Here is a 20,212-nt window from a genome sequence, read left to right as displayed (position 1 = left end):
CAGAAGCAGAAAATACAGAGTCAGCTCCTCAAAGAAACTTAATTGTGCTTATTAATGCCTTTAATTATACATGGCCATTCACTCCTCTGCCTCTTAAGTACACAGAGGGCATGGCACCCTTTTACTGCGCACCTCTGCAGTATCTACGTAATTTTCCTGCCTGACAGCCAAAACTCACTTTGAAAAAAAATACAGGCTTTCCAGACTATTTATGTATAGGCAAATCTACTTCCAAAGTACCACTACTACAGAAATTTATTTTATGGGGGCATATATTAAGAAGAACAGAAAACTGCACCAATTGTTTCAAATTGTATAGTTTTTATGGTGTTTTTTTTTAATACTTGAGCTCCCAAATTTTGTGAAATGTTAAGACCATCAGAACCATAATAATCAAACCAGGACAGCCAGAGTGTATCATCTAGATTATTGATAAGTTTGTGCTTGGGTTAAACTTGGTCCATTCAGTCAAATGCAATATAAAACCAAGAAATAAGAATGCAGGTCATACCCAAGACTGGGAATCATTAAGCGTGGGAAACAGGATAAGCATCAACTTTGGGTGTTTAACCGGGAACAGTTCTAGAAACTGCACTGAGGGAAAGTGATCAAAATTTAGTTTCTTTCCATTTATGTTTTGTTTAGGTTACAAAGAAGATCAAAGAGTGACTTGGAGAACAGGAAAAGCACATGCTGTGATAGATAGTTGTTCTTTTTAATCTTGCTTCTTGCCATGATTTGCTTCTCAAATGACAAACCAGTTTTCCTGTCACTACTAACAGCAACAACAGACTAGAGACTATTTAGATGGAGGCAAAACCAAACCACATCATGGGGACAGTGGCTCTTGTCCATGCACTGCCCAACAGCTAAATTGCAGCACAGTGCAAACTTGACAGATGATGACAATGAAATCCAAGGAGAGAAAGAAAATGGTTAGCAAAAAAAGAAGAAATAAGAGATTGAAGACATCCTGACTCTGTGCGACTTCTTATACACCAGGAACACTTCCTTACTCCTAAACCTCACTAGCTAGAGATTTTGGTTCATACCTTCACTCCTTGGACATCTCCCATTAATCACTGGTTAATTGTCAGGTCAGAAGAGGGACATTTTAAAATATCTATGGGATGGTCCAAAGCTCCGATGAAGCACACAGATGAGCCTCTGTTCCCCAGAAGATATCTTGCAGTTCTCAACCATTTCATAAAGCCAGTCACTCAGAAAAAACAGGCTCTTTTCATCCTCTTCCCCCACTAGCTCCACCTGGGAAATCTCAAGTAAATCTTGAGAAGCAGTAGCCTACACTTGTCGCTTTCAGAGATTATTGTCTTGGGTACATTGGGTACATAACCAGCAGTTTTAAGACAGAAATCATCTTTTAGCAACTTTGCTATTGTGTTGGGGTTTTTGATTTTTTTTTTTTTTTCATTTTTAGTTCTATCAGCTGTCCTAAAAGCTGTAGGTCCCCTGCTTCTGCCTCTCCTTAAACCCAGCTCTAAAGCAATCCCACTAGAGCCTTGATGATGCAGTGTTTTCTCTCCATTACCATTAAGGTAAAGGGACTGTAATTAAAAGGTTAAAAAAAAACAAAAGTGTAGCTGGAAGCTGAGCCCAGGCAAACCTGAATTTGAAATAAGGCACATAGAAAGATAAGCAGCAACTTGTTCACACAATTAACTGCAGAAAAAATAGGGGAGGGCCTGGAAGCTGTTGGTGTTTTCCTATCTCGGTTACCTTTTCAAGAGCTGCATTCGGGATTTATCTAGAGCCAAGGGGGATTTCACACCACTTTTTGTGAAAGCAGCACACTTTACACCACCTTTTGGGAAGAGGAAGGGTAAGTGTTCTGTGAAACCTAGCAACATCCTCCACCTCTGCACAACTCTCCAAGGAGCTGCCTGTGCCAGGGCTCCAGCACCCAGCAGGCCCCATCCAGGCTGAGAAGACCACTCCTTTATTCCAATAAATGGGAAGCTCTAAGTCATACAGCCAAGGAAGCGACCAAAGCAGAACAACAATACACAATTTCAGACTATACATTTGAACAGGGTACTTAACAGTGGAAGAGCAGCACTTGCCAAATACTGTAACACACAAGTCCCCCTTTATTTCATGCATTCTATCAGTGCAGCTTAACATTCAGGATCTACTTTCACTATCAAAGAATCAACTCCTAAGTATCTGCTAGAGTCAGATCCTGATCCTCTCCTCTTTTCCAGACAAGACAAGCACACGTTTCAAAGCCCCTCCTTTGCTTTATCATCCTTTACGTGTTACATGTCAGAAACATTAGCTGTGGAGCAGATGTATCAAAACCTGAGTTGTTGATTAATTGTTGTTAAAATGCCACCTCTACAGAGTACTAATTCGCATGACAAACTGAGTAATGGTGCTTAAGGCAGGCAACTTTCTTCCTACTACATTACAGATTTCTTAAGTGATAGTTCAGCAGGCACTGATCAAGATAAACACAGAATGAATGATTTTATGAAATATTTGATTCTGGCCTTCAGATTTAGAGCTCTGTCTCTAGAGGCCAGTCTTCTGTGAACTGAATGAATCAAGATCCTGACGGAAAAAACAGCATACACACTATAAAGCTGTAGCAAAATCTTTAAAATATTTAAAATTATTTTACAACTACACGAATTTAAAGAAAGACAAAAAAATCCACAACACTACCTTTCATGAATTCCCTTCTCTTGAAGATAAAAAGATTATAGTAAAGGATTTCTGTTTGTGAATACACATTTTGAGTGGAATTGTATCGATCACACACAGATCATCGGTGAGGTGGGAACTTGCAGAGACTCATGCAACACCTCCTGAACCAAGAGAGCAACCGATAACATCTCTGATCAGAGTAGCTTACTAATAACTGCCACCGTGCATTCTGCCACACATTGCTGAGAGCAGAGACATGCCTGGATTCAGCACTCTTTCCCAGAGCCTGACGCAGAGATCAAATGCTCTCCAATGATAAAAGGTCTTGCTAGGAACAAACACAGGACTATTAGCCAGACATCCTCACTCCAATTTATCTCAACATCTTGCCACTTTGCTTTTTACATATTATTGTCTTCAGTCACTACTTATTAGATCACCAATTAGACAGTATTCAGTGCAGAGAAAACTGCAAAGAATTTAAACATCAACATCTAAAATCTGATTATTTATAATACAGATTTTGGAGGAGAAGAAATGCCCCAGATTTGGCCAGGAAGAACAGCCCACATTTGGTATCATTGAAGACCTTCTGCCCCTTTCTTTACTACCATGCAAATCAAATTCAAACAAAAGTGGTATCAATGTTCCTGAGTTTATGCTAAAGAACGTATTTCCTTACAGAAAAGCTAATGCTAACCTTTAACCCTTGAAGTCAGGTTAAAGGAACCTAGAGCAGCTCTAATACAGACATATACCAGTATATATACACTGAAAAGTCAGACTACCATTTCTTCTTATAACTCTTAAACAAAGCAACAGAGTGCAACCAACCCAACATTAATATGCGAAATGCCTAATTTCTAAAGTAATTATGTTCATAATACATGGAAGTATCCTTATAAATTTAAGCAGCTATAAGTTCCAAATACCCAGAAGTACTTAGTTAATTTCACTCAGACCAGTTGGTTCCTCACAGTGGGAGAAGAAGGTTCCCCTTGCCTTTGCCCATCACGGGCTGCTGCCCCTGTTCATTTTCCACCAGCTGTTATACTACTCTTCAGAGCCCTGGGGGAGGTAAATCAGCTCAGCAAGCCAGCAGAAACCAACCCCAGAAAGAGGAGCAGAGAGACTTCTGCTGGCTCAGCACGGCAAGTGCCACCTCTGGGGGGAGGGAGAGGCCAGGAACATGTATCTGGGGGAAAATGCATAAAGAAGGAGCAGCTTGAGTAAAGGTAGGAAGAAAGACTCCTCTGCGCAATAGCAGCAAGGCGACAGACCAGCTTGGTTACTTGTGAAACCATCTTGACTACGCTAGCATTTCCTCTTCCAGATGACAGTTGGAACACAAGCAGCAGATCTACATCATCACTCACACTGTTGTAACACCCCTGGATATCTGAAGAAATAAAGCTGTCAGTCAAAAAAAAATAAGGCAACACATCTTAGTACTGTCACAATCTTTGGTCTTCTTTCAGAAAAATGTGCGTCCTTAGTACAATTGTTCTGTAAATAAGATAGTGAACACAACAGAAGGAAAACAAAAAAAGATAAGAAATTAAGAGAGTGCTTCATTTCCACCTTTGTGGAAATGCAAAAAGGCATGTCACATGATGGTCGGCAAACTTTTTTCTTAGAGAGGTAGATCTCTTCGGAAAGCTTTCCACGTAAAAATTGCATTACAAGCTGTGTGTATAAAAACCAAACAAATTTGATAAACACCTTCTAAGTAGGGCATGAGTCCTAAGAGGTTTAGAAATCCCTGGTTTACTCCGAGGATAAGCTTTAACCACACATCTGAGGTCTTGTATTTCACAAGGGAGCAAAACAAATGAAAACTGATAAGATGTTTCTATTTTTACATCCTACTTATATAGAGATAAAGAAGCAGTATAGAAAGGGACAAACAAAAAACAGACACGTAAAATACTTCCTGATCATTTGTTTTTTCTACTCTGCTCCTAACTCTTCTCAGCTCCCTTATTCTGCAAGGTGAAATCTAATATATAATAAAGAACTATAGAGACAAAGTGTTGAGAGGAAAGGCAGTCAGAGAAAAGATCACACACAAAAACAACAGGAAGAAATAGCATAGTAATGGCAGTAAGAAATTAAATTGGTAAGAAAGCAGTGCGTTAAAAGGCTGGTGTATTTCCATCCGCAAACTTGATACTTGTAGGTAATGTTCTATTTTCATGGCAATGTCACAATGCTCTTGGTAGTGTATAGATCTGCAAACCTCCGGGGCACGCGTCCTTTGCCCACAGTAATGCAATATTTCACACCGGCTAAGGTTTCTACACAACTACATCACTCTGCCTCACTTGAACTATAAAAATTCACCTCCTCAGTGCTTTTTCAGACAGAGCCATACGTCTCACTGAACTTGAGCAAGGTCACGTTCCGATTGCAGCAACAATGAATGGCCGGAAACACCTGTGGAAATTCATGGATCTTTTATTTTATCCACTCAGCTTGCCACTGAACTGGCCTAAGGTTTCCTCACTGTGTTTCCAAAGGGAGGAAAGAAAACATTAGAGCATTGATGTCCCGAGAGCGCTCTGAGTACACACAACCTTCATACTGAAGTCCATTGTAACAGCTTCCTTCGAGCTGCTACTGATTCACCAAAAATTCATTACAGACTTGCAATTGCCTTTGAAATGCAATCACTAGCTTTCAAAATTATCATTCAAACACCACAAAATTCCAGGCACCCTGAGAATCCTAATTCCCAGAGCTACGAATGACACAACACTCTCATTAGAACTGTTGTAAAGAGGTTTCAAAACACAATCCTCATAAACCTGAACACTTCAATATATGAGTCACCTGTAAGACCGACATGTTTTGATAAACTTACTGAAAAAGAATCATCACTGGTATTTCATAAGTTTTATTTTTCAATATTTGAGAACAACTTTACAGATCTCTTTCAAAATAAAAGCTTTTAACAACAAAAAAATAAAGAGGATTTCAAATTCTCATTAATTTCAGATACTCAACAACTCTTCCAATAACTCATGAACAAGTAATTTTGTACTTGGAGATTTGCTGACTCTCACGACCATGCTTCACCACCACGCTGTTCACTTGCAATGTTAGACAAAACTCAACAAATGGAATAAAAATTTGTTCCAATTATTTTCTTAGAAGAAACCCTTTTTCAGTTAGTTAAACGAGTTTGAAACACAGATAAAGTTTCATTACTGAAAGACACTTTAAGATTTAAATTCTAGGAACTTTGGCGTTGTCTCAGTTTCATTTGAGAAATGATACTCAGGATGTGAACACTTGAGGACCGCACCTTTCTTGCAACCAAAGAGCCTACGGACTAGCCAAGGACCACATATCTGTGAACCTCAGATCAGCACAATGTTTTCTATGCCAGTTTTTGTAAATGCTACAGTTTTTGTAAATCCTGCTGTACTGAGTGTAATGGGCAAGGTGCTGGAAGCGTGGGGGCTGCAGGGGTGGCCCCTATGGGAAGAGCCCGGGGAATGCCCTGTCCCAGGCCCAGGTGGCTCCCACAGACCCACAGCAGGACCCAGCCGAGCCCCTCAGGGAAGCTGGCAGCACCTCTAGGAAAGCAGAGTTAAGAAAGGGCAGGAAACGCCACAAGGAAGAGGAGGGAACAAAAAGGAGTGAGAAACACCAAAGGGAACAGCAAGGTCAGAGGAGGAGTGGGAGGAAGTGCTCCAGGTGCCAGAGCAGATATCCACCACCGCAGTCTGGGAAGGACCCAGGCTGGAGCAGGTGGATGTGCCCTGAAGGATCCGCAGCACATGGACAGCCCTTGCCAGAGCAGATTTTTCTCCTGAAGGACTGCAGCCAGCAGGGAGCTCATGCCAGAGCGGAGCAATAATGTGAGAAAGAACAGCAGAAAGAAGCCACCTCACACCAACTATGACCCCTCTGCCCACCATACTGCATGGGGAAGGGCACAGGAGTGACACTGAGCCTGGGAAACGGGGGAGGAAGAGTGTTGCTTTCACGTCTGTATTTCTGTTTCTTAGTATCTGAATCTATTTTAACTGGTAACAAGTTTAATTTTCCCAAAGTCAAGCCTGGTTTGCCCACAACAGTAACTAGTAAGTGATCTCGCTGTCTTCATCCTATTTTCCGCCCCACTAAGGAAGGGGAAAGGCTGACCAGCTGGGTGGGCACTTGCTGCCAGCCAAGGCAAACCCACCACACCTGCACGCAACAGTTCTGACCCAATCTTTCATGGGAGTGCTGATGATGAAGCAACAGATCAGAGATATGCGTTACATGGCATAAATCCTACTACTGCTGCCGAGTCCTGGTTCTGAAGGAAAGACAAGCAATACAAACTGGATAACTGCCTAGCAATTCTGAGTTAGGTTCAAGACCTTTCTTTCATCTATCCACATTTTGTGAAAAACAATGCAAGTCACAGGCTTGACACAGAGCCCATATTTTCCACAATACAAATTGTGGCTATTACTTATAGAATAGCAAAGGCAGTGACCAATCCATCAACATTTCTCTTCCCTCTTTATCTTAAAGCTCAATAAGCTCACAAAGCCTTTCAAATACAATCCATCAGATAAAGAAAATTGGTTCTAGTAAGTGCCATTTTTGTGCATCCACAATCTGACATGAACTGTCATTTATATTTGAGCCAGTGGTAGGTGTTGTACAGAATCCTAGTTCTGTGAGGGAGTAAATAGGACCCATTAGCAGAACAAAACAGAATAAACAATACAATAATCAAGTCCACTTAAAATACTGCACCTCTTAAGTGTTGTGCAAGTATATACTATTGCCTTATGCATACACACAGACCTTCATCCTGGTAGCTGTTACTGCTGTTTCTTCTTTCATCTAATTTGGGTTGCAAGCTTCAAGGGATGGGAACTTGATAACAGGAAATATTATATCAGTGCAAGACAGCCCAAATAATAATTGGGCCTATTAAAATTTCTGTCAAGTTCTCTAAGGCCCATTTCCAAACAGGAGGTATAATTAAGGCCCAGTAAAGTAACAGTCTATTATTTTGCAATAGTGCAAGATTGAAGAGATTACAACAGTTCTTCCCTAAAGGATCCCTTCCCATCTGTGTTCCAAGAGCAATAAACCCTATTCCTAGCAATGCTGCTATCCTCAGTTAAAATGCTCCAGCATTCAAGTCGTAGCCAACTCTCTAATTCCCTGCACACCAATATATGGATAGAATGAAGATCCTCTCCCCTCTTTTTCCTTCTCTCACACTTCTCAATCATTCCTATGACATATTGTTGCACATTCAACAAAAAAACAGAACTTTTGTTATCCATTACCTAGCTGATTTGTAAAACTGAGCATTACTACAGAAGGAAGCTGTGAAGTTCTGCATACGTTTTATTAAATTAATTACTTCAGATTAACTAACAACAGGGATATGCATCAGAGTGCATTTCAGTTCTTATCTATCTTCACAGGTGGAACAGACAAACTGCCTCTTCTTCATAGTCTCACTAGCTGATAACCTTGGCCCGCAACCTGTTAAGGTACACCAGGATCTAGAAAACAAACCCACAGTTTTAGACACTCAACAGCAGGGTCATGTATTTCATTATATAAATTACTCTCTTCCTGTATTCCTCCACTACAAAAAGAGAACCCCTTATGATCACTTAGCTTACTGACTGTTTATGTTCTCAGCTAGAGCTTGGGAGCCGTGACCATTGATTTAATTATTCCTGTGCTGTCAGAAAGAGACAAATCTGCATCTGATACTTTCTCATGTTTTAAAGATCAGGAAATGCTCCAATAATTTGTATTTTGACTGGTACAGAACCTAGAAGATACCATAATAGGAAAACTGCTGAAGTGTAAAGTTATGCAGACTGTATAATCTTCTCTAATATGCTTCAGTTAGGTAAGAAGTAGTCAGGTCACAGAAATTTAAGTCAAACTGCCAGTAACATCTGCCTAGCCCTCCCCACCTGCCTGAAATACCTTAGTACATCTTAAAACTATGAAGATCATTCTTCTCAACCAGAGTGCCAAAAAACATTTGCCCTTGCTTGAACTGATCTCTAGTTAGTCCATAGTCTATAACTTAATGAAGCACATCCTTAAACTAAACATAATACCTTCCACCTTTTCACTTGTGTTTATTTTTAGTTAGTATAATACCAGTGTGTTTCAGGATCACCACCTGGTTGTTCTTAAGACCAACACATGTAAGCTTATCTCCTACCTATCCATCCATTCTTAAATTCTCTCTCTTTACTTTGATTTAGGCTTTTCCTCTTTTGTTTGTATTTCTGTAAACCTGAATCATGCAGTCCTCTTCTCTGCCTAAATGTGCAAAGCCATCACTGCCTTCGCAACACACTCCCAGTGACACCAACCTTACACCTCATCCTCTGTTTAACTTATCACCCATGACTCCACCCCAAGTTCTGTCTCTGCAGACTTGTTTTATCTCTGAAAATATCTTTAGGTTCACCTGAAGCCGACAAGCGAGGCCAGAGAGGCAGACACTATCCCCATGTCACAGGAATCAAGGCATCCATGCCAAAGAGAGGAACTTCCCTGCACCTCCCTTATTCATTACGCACCTCTATACCTCAGAATGAAGCGCTGCTTTTCACCTCCTTCAGATAAACATTTAGAAGTTCGTCGCACAAGAAATAAGGGACAAAGCAAACCATTCATAGTTTTTCTAAGAAAACAAATGGAGCTGCACTATGTCGCTGAGGTGTGCTTTGGAGTAAAGGAGAGAAGACTTCATGCGATACGCTGTGCACAGGCACTCCGGCTGCGCACAGACGGCAGAAGGACGTTCAGGGCTCCATGCACACAGTCAGCACGTCCGCCTGCAAAACTGCAGCACCCACGACAACCCATCAGACTGCTCAGCAGTTCTGGATGTAAATCCACAGGGCCCCGCTGCCGGCCGGACCAAACGCGGCCTCCCCAGGTCTCCAGCGGGGCTGGGGGCGATTCCCGGGGCGGTCGCACGCGGGGGTCAGGCCCTCGGCAGCACCCGCCTCCCGCCGCCCGGCTCGGGGCTCCCGCTCCGCGGGGCCGCGCCGGCCGGGCCGCCCCCCCAGCGGCCCCCGCGCCCCACAGCCCCCCCGGGCACCGCCGCGCGGCTCGCAGGCCCCGCACGCCGGCCCGCCCGGCTGCACCTGCCGGAGCCGGCGCCCGGGAGCCCCGCCGGCCGCCCCCCGCAGGCCATCCGCCGCGGCCTGCCCCCTCCCGCCCGGCCCCGCACCGTTAGCGATGAGCTTGGCCGAGAGCTGCTTGACGAGCTCGGGGATCCGCTCCCACTGGCACTCCGAGCGGCACCGCTCGATCTCCGTCTCCAGCCGCGAGCCCGCCTTCTTGGTGGCCATGGCCGGGCTGGGCCGGGCCGATGGGCCCCGGCGGGGGAAGGGGCCGGGGCGACTGGGAGGCGGCGGGGAAAGGACGGCGGCGGCACCGGGCGCCTGGGCGGCGGCAGCGGCGGCGAGCGGAGCGGCGGAACTCGAGGCTGCGGCCCGCGCCGCGCCGGGGCCGACCGGCGGCGGTGGCGCCACCTGCCGGACAGCGGCGGCGCAGCGCGGGGAGGGGTGGGGCCAGGCCGCGGGGCGGGGCCAGGGCTGCGCGGGAATGGCGGCCCGTCCGGCAGGGGGCGGGCGCTGCCGCGGCTGCCCCGGCACCCAGGGAGGGACGGACGGACGGACGGACGGACGGAAGCTGCCTAATGATGTGGCCCCGCTGCTGGAAGGGCCGGTACAGCCGGGCTCCTGCGGCCACCGGCAGGAACTGCTTCTTCGAAACAGTTTGCCCAGTTACACCTGCGGGGCGAAGAGAAAAAAAACAAACAACAACACAAAAAACCACCAGCTCATCTAATGTCGTTCCTCCAGAGGCTAATGAAGAACATACACCATCATCCTGTCTGTGATACACATAATTAATTCCTGACCATTAACATTTGCCTCTTCCCCCACCTTGAAATCGCTCATCCACACTCACTCCAGGGTTTGGATGGAATAAAAACACTAGCTGAAACAATTAAAAATTTTCGTGCATGTGTCTGTGATGCACCAGTTCAACAACGTATATACACCTCAGAACACAACCACCAGGAGGGATTTTTCACTGGAAAATACAGCAAAAAGACCAAGACTACACTTGAAGAAAAATCTCACATATTGCTACTCACTTTTCCCAAAATAAGGATAGAGCTCATAGACAGAACAGGGTTTGTGACATGCAGTGTAATCTGCTACATTAGACACAATATGAATTGAAGTAATGTAAATGTTTTGTTTCACATCCTTTGGTATTAGTGCAAACTTGTATAATTAATGCTTTTTATCCCCAGAAAGGAGAGGTCAGTGAGGCCAAGAGATACTTGGCTGCGTTTGTGAGGATGACTGTCTGTCTGCTGGTTTGAAAATTCAAAATATAGGATGGGTGTTATTATTGCTGTTACATGCATTGCTCTCCTCTGGATCTAGTGCATTTTAGTCTTCAGAAATATCAAGACCACAAACTTAGAATTCAAATTTGGGCAAACGTAACATTACCAGCCTGAGAGAAGTCAATAATTGTTTCATAACTGTTAAGAACAATACATTTTATTCCCCAAACCTTGTGAATTATGGTCATCAAACTCTCGGTGAACAAAAATATTACCAGTCACCTTTATATGCTGTTAAATAAATAGATCAGTTAACTGCAAGCAGGACATGCACATGGGCATTGGTAGAGTTGTCATCATTGTTTAGAATTTCTAAATAATTTTGTAGTTTGTGTGTGTGACACATACCAGGGACAGGTGCTTTCTGAAGTTTTGCTTGCTTTCAATTATCAACTGAAAGATCAGAAAAAGGACGCACCTTTTTAAATACGGGAAATCAATAATTGCTATTGAATCATTAATTGTTTTGGAATGGACCCAGGGCTGTGTGACCAAAAGATGTCCGTGTGTTCCCCAGCTGTATCCTCAATGTCATAAATATCCACTTCCTACAAACCTTGTTTTGCTTCTATCCTTGGACCATCACAGCCATTGCAACCCTGTGACAGGTATCAGATGTCTCTCGGTGCTTCAACCAATTTACTTTTCATTCCCGGTGCCATTGAAAGCACAATAACACAACATTCAGATACTGTATCCTGCCTTTTTATGAAGTTGCTGTTGTAGCACTTTCAGGTTACAGCCCAATTTCAAACAAAGTATACTTCACATTTTAAAAAGTGAAATAGAAACAGTAGCAGAACATAACAGTGTTTAAAAAACACAGTGGAGCACTGCAGGAGCGGAAAGAAGCTTTGTTACTGTAACAAAAGAAAAAGGAGAAATATGTGATAAAGCATTTTTTGCTTACATGAGGTAAATATAATGTTACAGAAGACAGTATAAAAGTGCTTATTTTATTTCCACAAAGTGTAAAATAGAATTAAAAAGGCAATATTAAAAAGCTTTTCTGCACCATAAATCCTTATTTTATTATCTTTCAAATCAACATCTGACTGCCTATTAAGATGTTACATGTATTCTATTGCAAGTGATCAGAGACGCAATTCAAATATTTGTATTTTAAAGTAATGATATTCAGTTCTTACTATCATCTACCATTTTCTCAAATGTGACTTGCCAAAATTTTCTGGCCAAAATGCATTAACATGAGAAGTAATTTCTCTACAGTGAAGAGCACAACTCATAAACATTACAGAAGCAAAAATTTGACTGGAATCTAAGGGCTTCTTTTTCAGTTAACATCACACCATCAGTGACACAAGGTAACTGCAGAGCTCCCCATTCCTATTCAAGCCAGTAATCCCTATAAAATTTAGAAAAGACCATAAAAATATTGCTAAAATAATTTCAGCGGCACTTGGTTCATTTCTGAGAGTATCCAAATGCAATTTAAAGGGAAGTGAGACTGAACATTCACAAAATCAACAGTTTGACAACATCCACATTATAAAAACTGCCAGCCCAGCCTCAAAGAAAGGAATACAGTCATATAAGAAGTGAAATATGCTTTAGCAAAATATTTCAACATTTCAAGGTTTTGTACTTAGATTAGTTTATTTTTTTTAAAGATAAAATAGTTACATCCCTGAATGTACGTTATTTTGTAAACCATTAAGCCCTTACTGCCATTTCAAAGTTAAAATCGTACACAAAACAATTCAGGAAAATCTAGCAACCCGGAAAGCATTTTCTTTTTTTTCCTCACAACGGGCTTTTGATTTCATACTTTGTTACTTTCAAACTGATTCAATTCATATTGCACTTGTCAAATAACGGGAAGCACAATGGATACTTCAAAAGGAATGCATGCCTGTACAAACAATACTTATTTTTCACTATTGTATGAAATCCCTTGGATTTAATTCTTAGTCTTTAATAAATGACAATGCTAACAATCATTGCTATTGATAGGCTGACTCTGAAGCTTAATTACTAATTGTGCAAAAAGTCTCACTCCAAAAGAGATCCTTTACAAGCCCATTCATGCTAAATGGGAACCGGCATTGCCAATGAAAGGGTAACAGAGTATCACTCAGCTGTGATAAATATTGAAATCATATTGTTTTTTTGCTAATGTTTCATACTGCATTTTTAAACCTGTCATACTGTTTCTGGAAATATCTTCCACATTACAAATGCAGGTATTTACACATACAAAAAAAAGTCACCTCTCAGAATCAAAAAAAGCCCTTCGCTCGTGTGAAGGGCTGAACAGATGTATTTATATCTGAATTGTTACTTGTTCAACAACTGTATGTTTACGAAGCTATATTGCCGCTAAAGTTGCTATCTTATATTAACATGTAGTAACAGGAAGCAAAATGGGAACAAAACCACCGTAGTTTGCAGTTTCTCACATTTATCGTGCCAGCGTGCCACCGTTTACTGCAGGGCGACAATAAATTCCGGCAGATTCTCTCTGTTAACCCCCTGCCCTCCCCACCGGGAAGGGTAATAGGAGGAAAAGGGAGAGGGACTTACAAGTTGAAAAGTTAAGAAAGCTTTACTAATGCTACTAATAAATAGAGAAAATAATACAAAATATACAAACCCACTCTTGAATTTCCCGGGGTAGCTCAGTGTGGAGCTGATGCTGCAGGGCAGGCACCTGGAAGTCTTGGTCTGGACTCCACAGTGAACTGGAACTGGATTCAGGGATGAAGGGTCTGGAACTAGGCCTCGGATCACAGGCACAACAGGCATGGTCCGCTTCAGATGCCGGCCATGGTTGAAGAAAATGAGACCCTCATGATCTCCCACTTTTATAGGGTGTATGACATGTATGGGATGGAATACGCAGCTCATCAATTTTAGTCACCTGTTCTGTTCTCCCTGCCTTGCCAATACACCCCTCTCACTTACAGGATGTGCAAAATTTATCAGTAACCTTGTCTGCCATAGCAATAAGGATAAACTCGGGCCTCTTCTGCATACCATTGCTACCATTATCAGCTCTAGAACGAACAGTGTCTGAAAAACATGCAGCCAAATCCAGAAAAGTGCAGTAACTTAGAAGAACTCTTGTGTTTAACAAAACCAGGACACAGTGTAACACTTTTCAGCCTTGTTCAAACCTCTAAGGATTTAAAAGAAATGCTTTGGCTACTTCTAAGTTTAGGGAAGAGCCAAGGTAAGGTCTAATCCTGGGTCTTCCATTGTGTCTCACTCACAGAAAGCCTCCTTGCTGTATTTCAAACTGTTGTTCCACCCAGTGATGCCTGTGGTGCTGCAGGCAAAGAGTCTCCACACTCTCTTTGCCCAATAACAAAATAGACGGACACAGTTCAATGAAAGTCTAGATGTGACCCAGGTTGCAGCTTAATCTCTCTCTTGAACTGGTAAAAAAAATCCTAGACAAATTGAACACCAGTGGCAAAGACATTTTCCTATTTTTTTGGCTCATTTATGCAATAAGTGGTCAGAATAGAACTATTTTGAATTAAAACAAATGACAATAACAAAAACAAACAAACAAACCACAACAAAAAAAAAAATCAAATTTATCTACTTTTAGAAAGATGCAAGCACACTTTAATTAACCCACTGCTTTTCAGTTCGTTTTATTCTATCCACCATACAAAACAAGCCATGCACCATTTTGAACTATTTCTTAAGGGTAAAAAAAAAATACCTACATGTAATACACGTTAGAAAACTAGATGTTAGTAAATATGAGCCTCTTCTTAAATCTGAATAACCTCTTTAGCTAGCAAAGCAATAGTGGCAGCTCTTCTCTCTGTGGTACAATTGCTTGATTTCATCACTTTATTGGATAAAATCATACTTAGGCTTTATTCCCAAATCAATTTCTGTCTACACAGGAATCCCTGTCTTCACATAACTGCTGTTTCAAACTGCACTCCTGTGACCACTTAAGGGAAGATGAAGATCAAGTGTTTTTCACATTGAGTTTACTGACACAGCAGAGTGCAGCAGCTGAGTTACATTTCTTCTTCAGTTGCTAAGTTCAGCCTCTTTAAATAAATTCAATTATTACACAGAAAAAAAGTTTGAATTTTCACTTTTTCCTCCCTCTCCCAATGTTCCTAGCTACCTACTGGTAATAAAAAATATTTGTATTATTAATAAATATAAATATTTTCCCCATTGCTATTTAAATGCATCTGGGACAAACAATGATGGTTGAATTTGAAGCATGGACAGTGTCATACTGCACTCAAGCATTTCCCTTGTTATCGTCAATATTCGCAGCTAACCATCTTGCCAGCTACATTGTCAGGCCACCAGAGGGAGTCGAAAGCTACGTATAGTTTCTAAAAGTTTCAAAACCAGCAGGCTACAGTATAAAACATTAACAAAAATTGCTCTCTGTTGTTAGTACTACGAGAAATGGGTAAGAAAAATGTAATAGAGAAATCCACAGAGATCATGAGCTGCTGAGCATGAAGATAATGGAAAAAATTTAGCAACATCATCAGTTCCTTACTATCCAGAGGTCAGAGAAATGTTCGTGATATAAATAGTGTTCAGCAACTATTTTTGTTCTGTGTTGGGAAAGAATGGAAATCATGCATTTAAATCAGATTTTTTTCAATAGTGTTAATAACTGAAGAGAAGTCTTAAAAATCAGTAGATCCAGAATTAGTACACAACAGTCCTAAACCAAAGGGTTTCCTCATCACATCCTTCTGAATAGCTCACGGAATGCCAGAGGCACCTAGTAGGACACCGGCTTTGTGCTGGTGTGCTACAGGAAGGCAGAAGATGGTGGCAGAGTTCAGACCACCTAGCCTGATGTGACCCTACGAGAAAAACCTGGGAATGTGCAGACAAGGTTACATTCTGAAGTTCCAAAAGCAATGTCCTTAGCAGAGAGGGGAGAAGGAAACTTCCTAAGATCAGCTGGGGCAAAGTTCGAGAGACCTGTACTCCAAATGGGCAGAAGCACTGAGAACTGGCAAAATGTGACCCAAGGAACTGGACATTTTATACCCTGCTCTACACAGGATGTCAGATAAGAAATCACAGACATTTCCCTAAAATCCCTCCTGCATTGTACAGTGGTAGCCTATGAAACACCAAGCATCACTAGGAAGGCTACTGAGAAGAAAGCAGCGAGCATCATTCTGCTGTTCTCTAAACCACGACACACGCCTGCATCTGGAGTGCTGCGTGCATTCCTGGCCTCGCTGGTTCGACTCAGCAGGACATTTCTTATGCTCTTGCAATATTCAGTTGGCTTTACACACTGCAACTTAATCTATCTGGCCCTGCTCAACCTTTCAGAACTCTGTTGCCTAACACTTGCTCTCATTGGCAGAAAGACAAATTCTGCTTGTGCCTTCTGACATTCTCCAGAAATCAAAGCTTTTCCTCTTCACATACTCCACTATGTCATAGCTCCTTTCTATGAAAAGTTCAACTAGATATTTCCTGGGAAGATTAGGACTGAGCTGCAGTTTATTTAAAATACCATAACATGACCAAAGACATTTCTGAAAGGTCTGGCATTTGCCCGAAACCACAGAATGGATCATTTCCAGTCTACTTCACTGTCCTGGCGAGCATTCTACCTATCAGCACAGACCAGGTAACAACAGAACATATATGCTTTTTTTACCTGCTTGACAAAAACTAAAGTAGAAAGCAATAATGTTACTGTGACTACAGTTGGTTGGGGACAGATGTGAACTATTGTTCTCTGGGCTTTATCTATCTTCAGTTCACAAAGATGATTCACGAGCAAAGTTTCTGGGGAATAACTGCCAGCTTGCAGCCTGTGGTGCTCCCTGCTGGCTCCAAGTGCAGGCTCCTGAAAATCCGAAGGTTCACATGTGTAGGACAAAGCAGATTTCTCCCGCGTGCTTCCAATGTAACCCTACTTCAAAGTGTAAAGGCAAGTCAGGCAGATCAGACACCTGTTGTTCAGCAAATGCTTAGATCCAAGTTTGAAGGTGCTATTTGAGTTTGTACCTTTTGGTTTGCACTCATTCTCAAAAAACAAACAAACAAACAAACAAAACCCCTTTTATTCCTTTTCTTTTTTAGTATTTTTAAAACTGTTCTTCTTGTACTTGGAATGCTATTCATACTGTTACCAAATGTAACAGTTGTCTGAAGAGTAAGATATCTGTTCATTGACCAGTGAATTTTACGCTAGATACTTCTGATAACGGGAAGGGTTTGTTGCATAGCTTTCCTTACTATTTTTGTTCTTTTTATATATTGGATATTGGACTCTACATTTTTGGGGGGCACAAAGATCCATGCATTGACTCTCAGAGCAAGCATAAAGACAAGGGAAATCAAAGAGATAAGAGGGTTAACATAAATAGAAAGCTCAGGAAAGGAACAGAACTAAGTATAAAATATGGGAGTAAAAATGAACAGTAATTAAAAAACCAAACCAACAAAATCACGAACAAAACCTGCGTAACCTACTTAACCCAAACGCATGGTAAAACAATGTCAGATTTTTTAGGTATACTGATGGTATTATACCATAGGACTTAAACATATAGGTATACTCACTCATTTTTCCCCAAAACCTAGCTCCCGACAGGGCTGGAGTTCAGCAATAGCTCAAGTACTGTAAGTCTGTTTTAGAGACTTGTTCAGGTATTTCCCCCAAACTGCCATAGAAGTTTTGCATAATGCAACAGCCAACGAACATCCTTGGTTATTACCTACAAAACTGCCTTTACCCAGGTGTTATCTGCCTAGCAGTTATGTGTTTGGCTTATTTTGTTTTAATTCTTCTGTGAGGAGAGTTCCCAGCCAGGAACGAAGGACACACAGGTCACCAGCTATCCAAGGGGAATACCCACGCTGCTGCTCTGCGCTGTGCACGGCTCTGGCAAGAATCTCTCCTGAGGGAATCCAGGGTTGACTTGTTAATAATGACACATGGTACTTCTCCAGATTGCTTTGCATTAACTTTGAAGCCACCACAGTGGTTAACCACACAATTTAGGGCAACAAAAAAATCTCTTCCTATTTCTGAACACCATGGCCTGGAGAAGAAAACAAGCTGAGCAAAGATCAAAACCTTCATTACATTTATCATTCCAACACAGCTGAAGAACCTGATTTGCCAAACACCATTTGTTCCCTGGTGGTTATAGCAGGTAAGGGGAAGTACCTCCAAGACAGAAGCCCCAACAGCAGGTTTTCATAAACCTGTGGCCAACAACAGGCTGGGCTTACCAGCCTCCAGATCAGCATGGTTAGGCTTCAGCAGTTCTAGAGACAGGAGCATTCAGCTGCTATCTCATTCTGCAAATCTTCAATGAGTGCTGAGCAGTCTTCCAGAAAACAGCTTTCTTGTATTTCTTCCACCACTGCATTCACAAAAAGATTCTCTCTTCTAGTGCTTTTCCATATCCAAAACCAGAACCCTATACTCATTCATTTTCTGAATATTCTGATACTGGGTAAAATAAACCATTTCAGTTACTTATCTTGCTTTTTGCTAAACTTCTGCCACAAGGTTTTGCACTTTGTTCACGTGACTAAGAATCTGAAAGACGTGCATACTTGTCAGGGGAAAAAAAAAAAACCACAACTTCACCGTAATCTGTTGAAAACTGGTATATAGTGAGTTAAGGAAATCAATGTCCATGCTGCTGCCTTTAACATTTGATAGTGGCACCATTTCCCTCCAATAAAAAGTTGACATGTGAAACTGTGGATAGGTTTTTTGTTTGTTTGGGGTTTTTTGTTTGTTCGCTTTTTCTCTCAAAGATTTTAAGATTAAAAGCAATGGTGTGCAAGTCAAATGTCCTGCACATTACAGTGAGGCAAAGCGTTCAGCACTCCCTTCTTGCCGTTAGTGGTTAGTAAGTCGAGAGAGGTTCTCCTTCCCCTCTACTCTGCCCTGGTGAGACCACACCTGCAATATTGTGTCCAGTTCTGGGCCCCTCAGTTTCAGAAGCACAGGGAACTGCTGGAGAGAGTCCAGCACAGGGCAACAAAGATGATGGAGTGGAGCATCTCCCTTATGAGGAAAGACTGAGGGAGCTGGTACTCTTTAGCTTGGAGGAGATTGAGGGGTGACCTCATCAATGTTTATAAATATGTAAAGGGTGAGTGTCAGGAGGATGGAGCCAGGCTCTCCTCAGTAACAACCAATGATAAGACATAGGGCAATGGGGGCAAACTGGAACACAGGAGGTTCCACTTAAATTTGAGAAGAAACTTCTTCTCAGTGAGGGTGACAGAACACTGGAACAGGCTGCCCAGGGGGGTTGTGGAGTCTCCTACTCTGGAGACATTCAAAACCTGCCTGGACCCATTCCTGTGTAACCTCATCTGGGTGTTCCTGCTCGGGCAGGGGGATTGGACTGGATGAGCTTTCGAGGTCCATTCCAATCCCTAACGTTCTGTGATTCTATGTGATTTCTTTCCATCTTCCCCCTCCCTGCCCACACCGACACAAGAAACAGCATGCCCTGTTCCACTTACTACAAATGAACAGAATGTCAGAATCTGTCACCAATTCATTTTTTGCCTTTACAGCTTCAGAGGTAAAGGCAGAAATTGCAGATTATCTCTTCTACCGGGGCTACAGCAAAAAATATTTTTTTTCTGACAGGAAGTAATTTTGCGTGTCTCTTTCTCTACGTGTGAAAACAGTGCAGGAAAGATATCTGTAAGCATCAAAATTTGCTGCAGTAGAATCTTAAGACTGCCAAGGCTGAATGCCAATGCCAAGCTTTTATTCATTTTTGTAATCCAGATGTAGGTTAAGATTAAAGGCCTGTTCTCTCTTTGGTGTTGAAGGAGATCTCAAGTTCTCCTTTTTATCTGACAGCTTTCAAATTGAATTAAGTGACCTTCCAGAGCTGCATACAGATGGACTGAGATGACAATGCATATTAAATAGAACAACACTTGAACTTTAAAGTAGCAAGGATATAGCACCTTGAGTTCTAATTTGTACAATCACCAGACAGCGAGATCCTGCTCCCCCCTGCTCCCTCCAGTAGGCAGAACTTCAATGGAGTATTATGCACAGCTGAGCTGTATCTTTAAAGGATGAGAACTCATTAAGGAGACATCTGAGAAAAGCTTTGAGGTACTTGCTGCTTTTGT

General features: G+C 42.0%; 1 protein-coding gene across 2 annotated transcripts in view; it reads right to left on the bottom strand.

The window, feature by feature from the left end:
• TTC7B (tetratricopeptide repeat domain 7B) overlaps positions 1 to 10,192 on the bottom strand; it is a 146,558-nt gene extending 136,366 nt beyond the window's left edge. For both annotated transcript variants that reach the window (XM_082057803.1, XM_082057804.1), the window contains exon 1: positions 9,899 to 10,192. In XM_082057803.1, the coding sequence (XP_081913929.1) occupies positions 9,899 to 10,019 (121 nt within the window). In that variant the 5' untranslated portion in view covers positions 10,020 to 10,192. The remainder of the gene's footprint in view (positions 1 to 9,898) is intronic.
• Between the last annotated feature and the right edge of the window lie 10,020 nt (positions 10,193 to 20,212).

Source organism: Streptopelia decaocto (assembly GCF_964273445.1).
Source record: "Streptopelia decaocto genome assembly, chromosome: 7".
Lineage (NCBI taxonomy): Eukaryota > Metazoa > Chordata > Aves > Columbiformes > Columbidae > Streptopelia > Streptopelia decaocto.
Note: the sequence above shows the minus strand (reverse complement) of the source record. Positions and strands in the feature narration are given on the sequence as shown.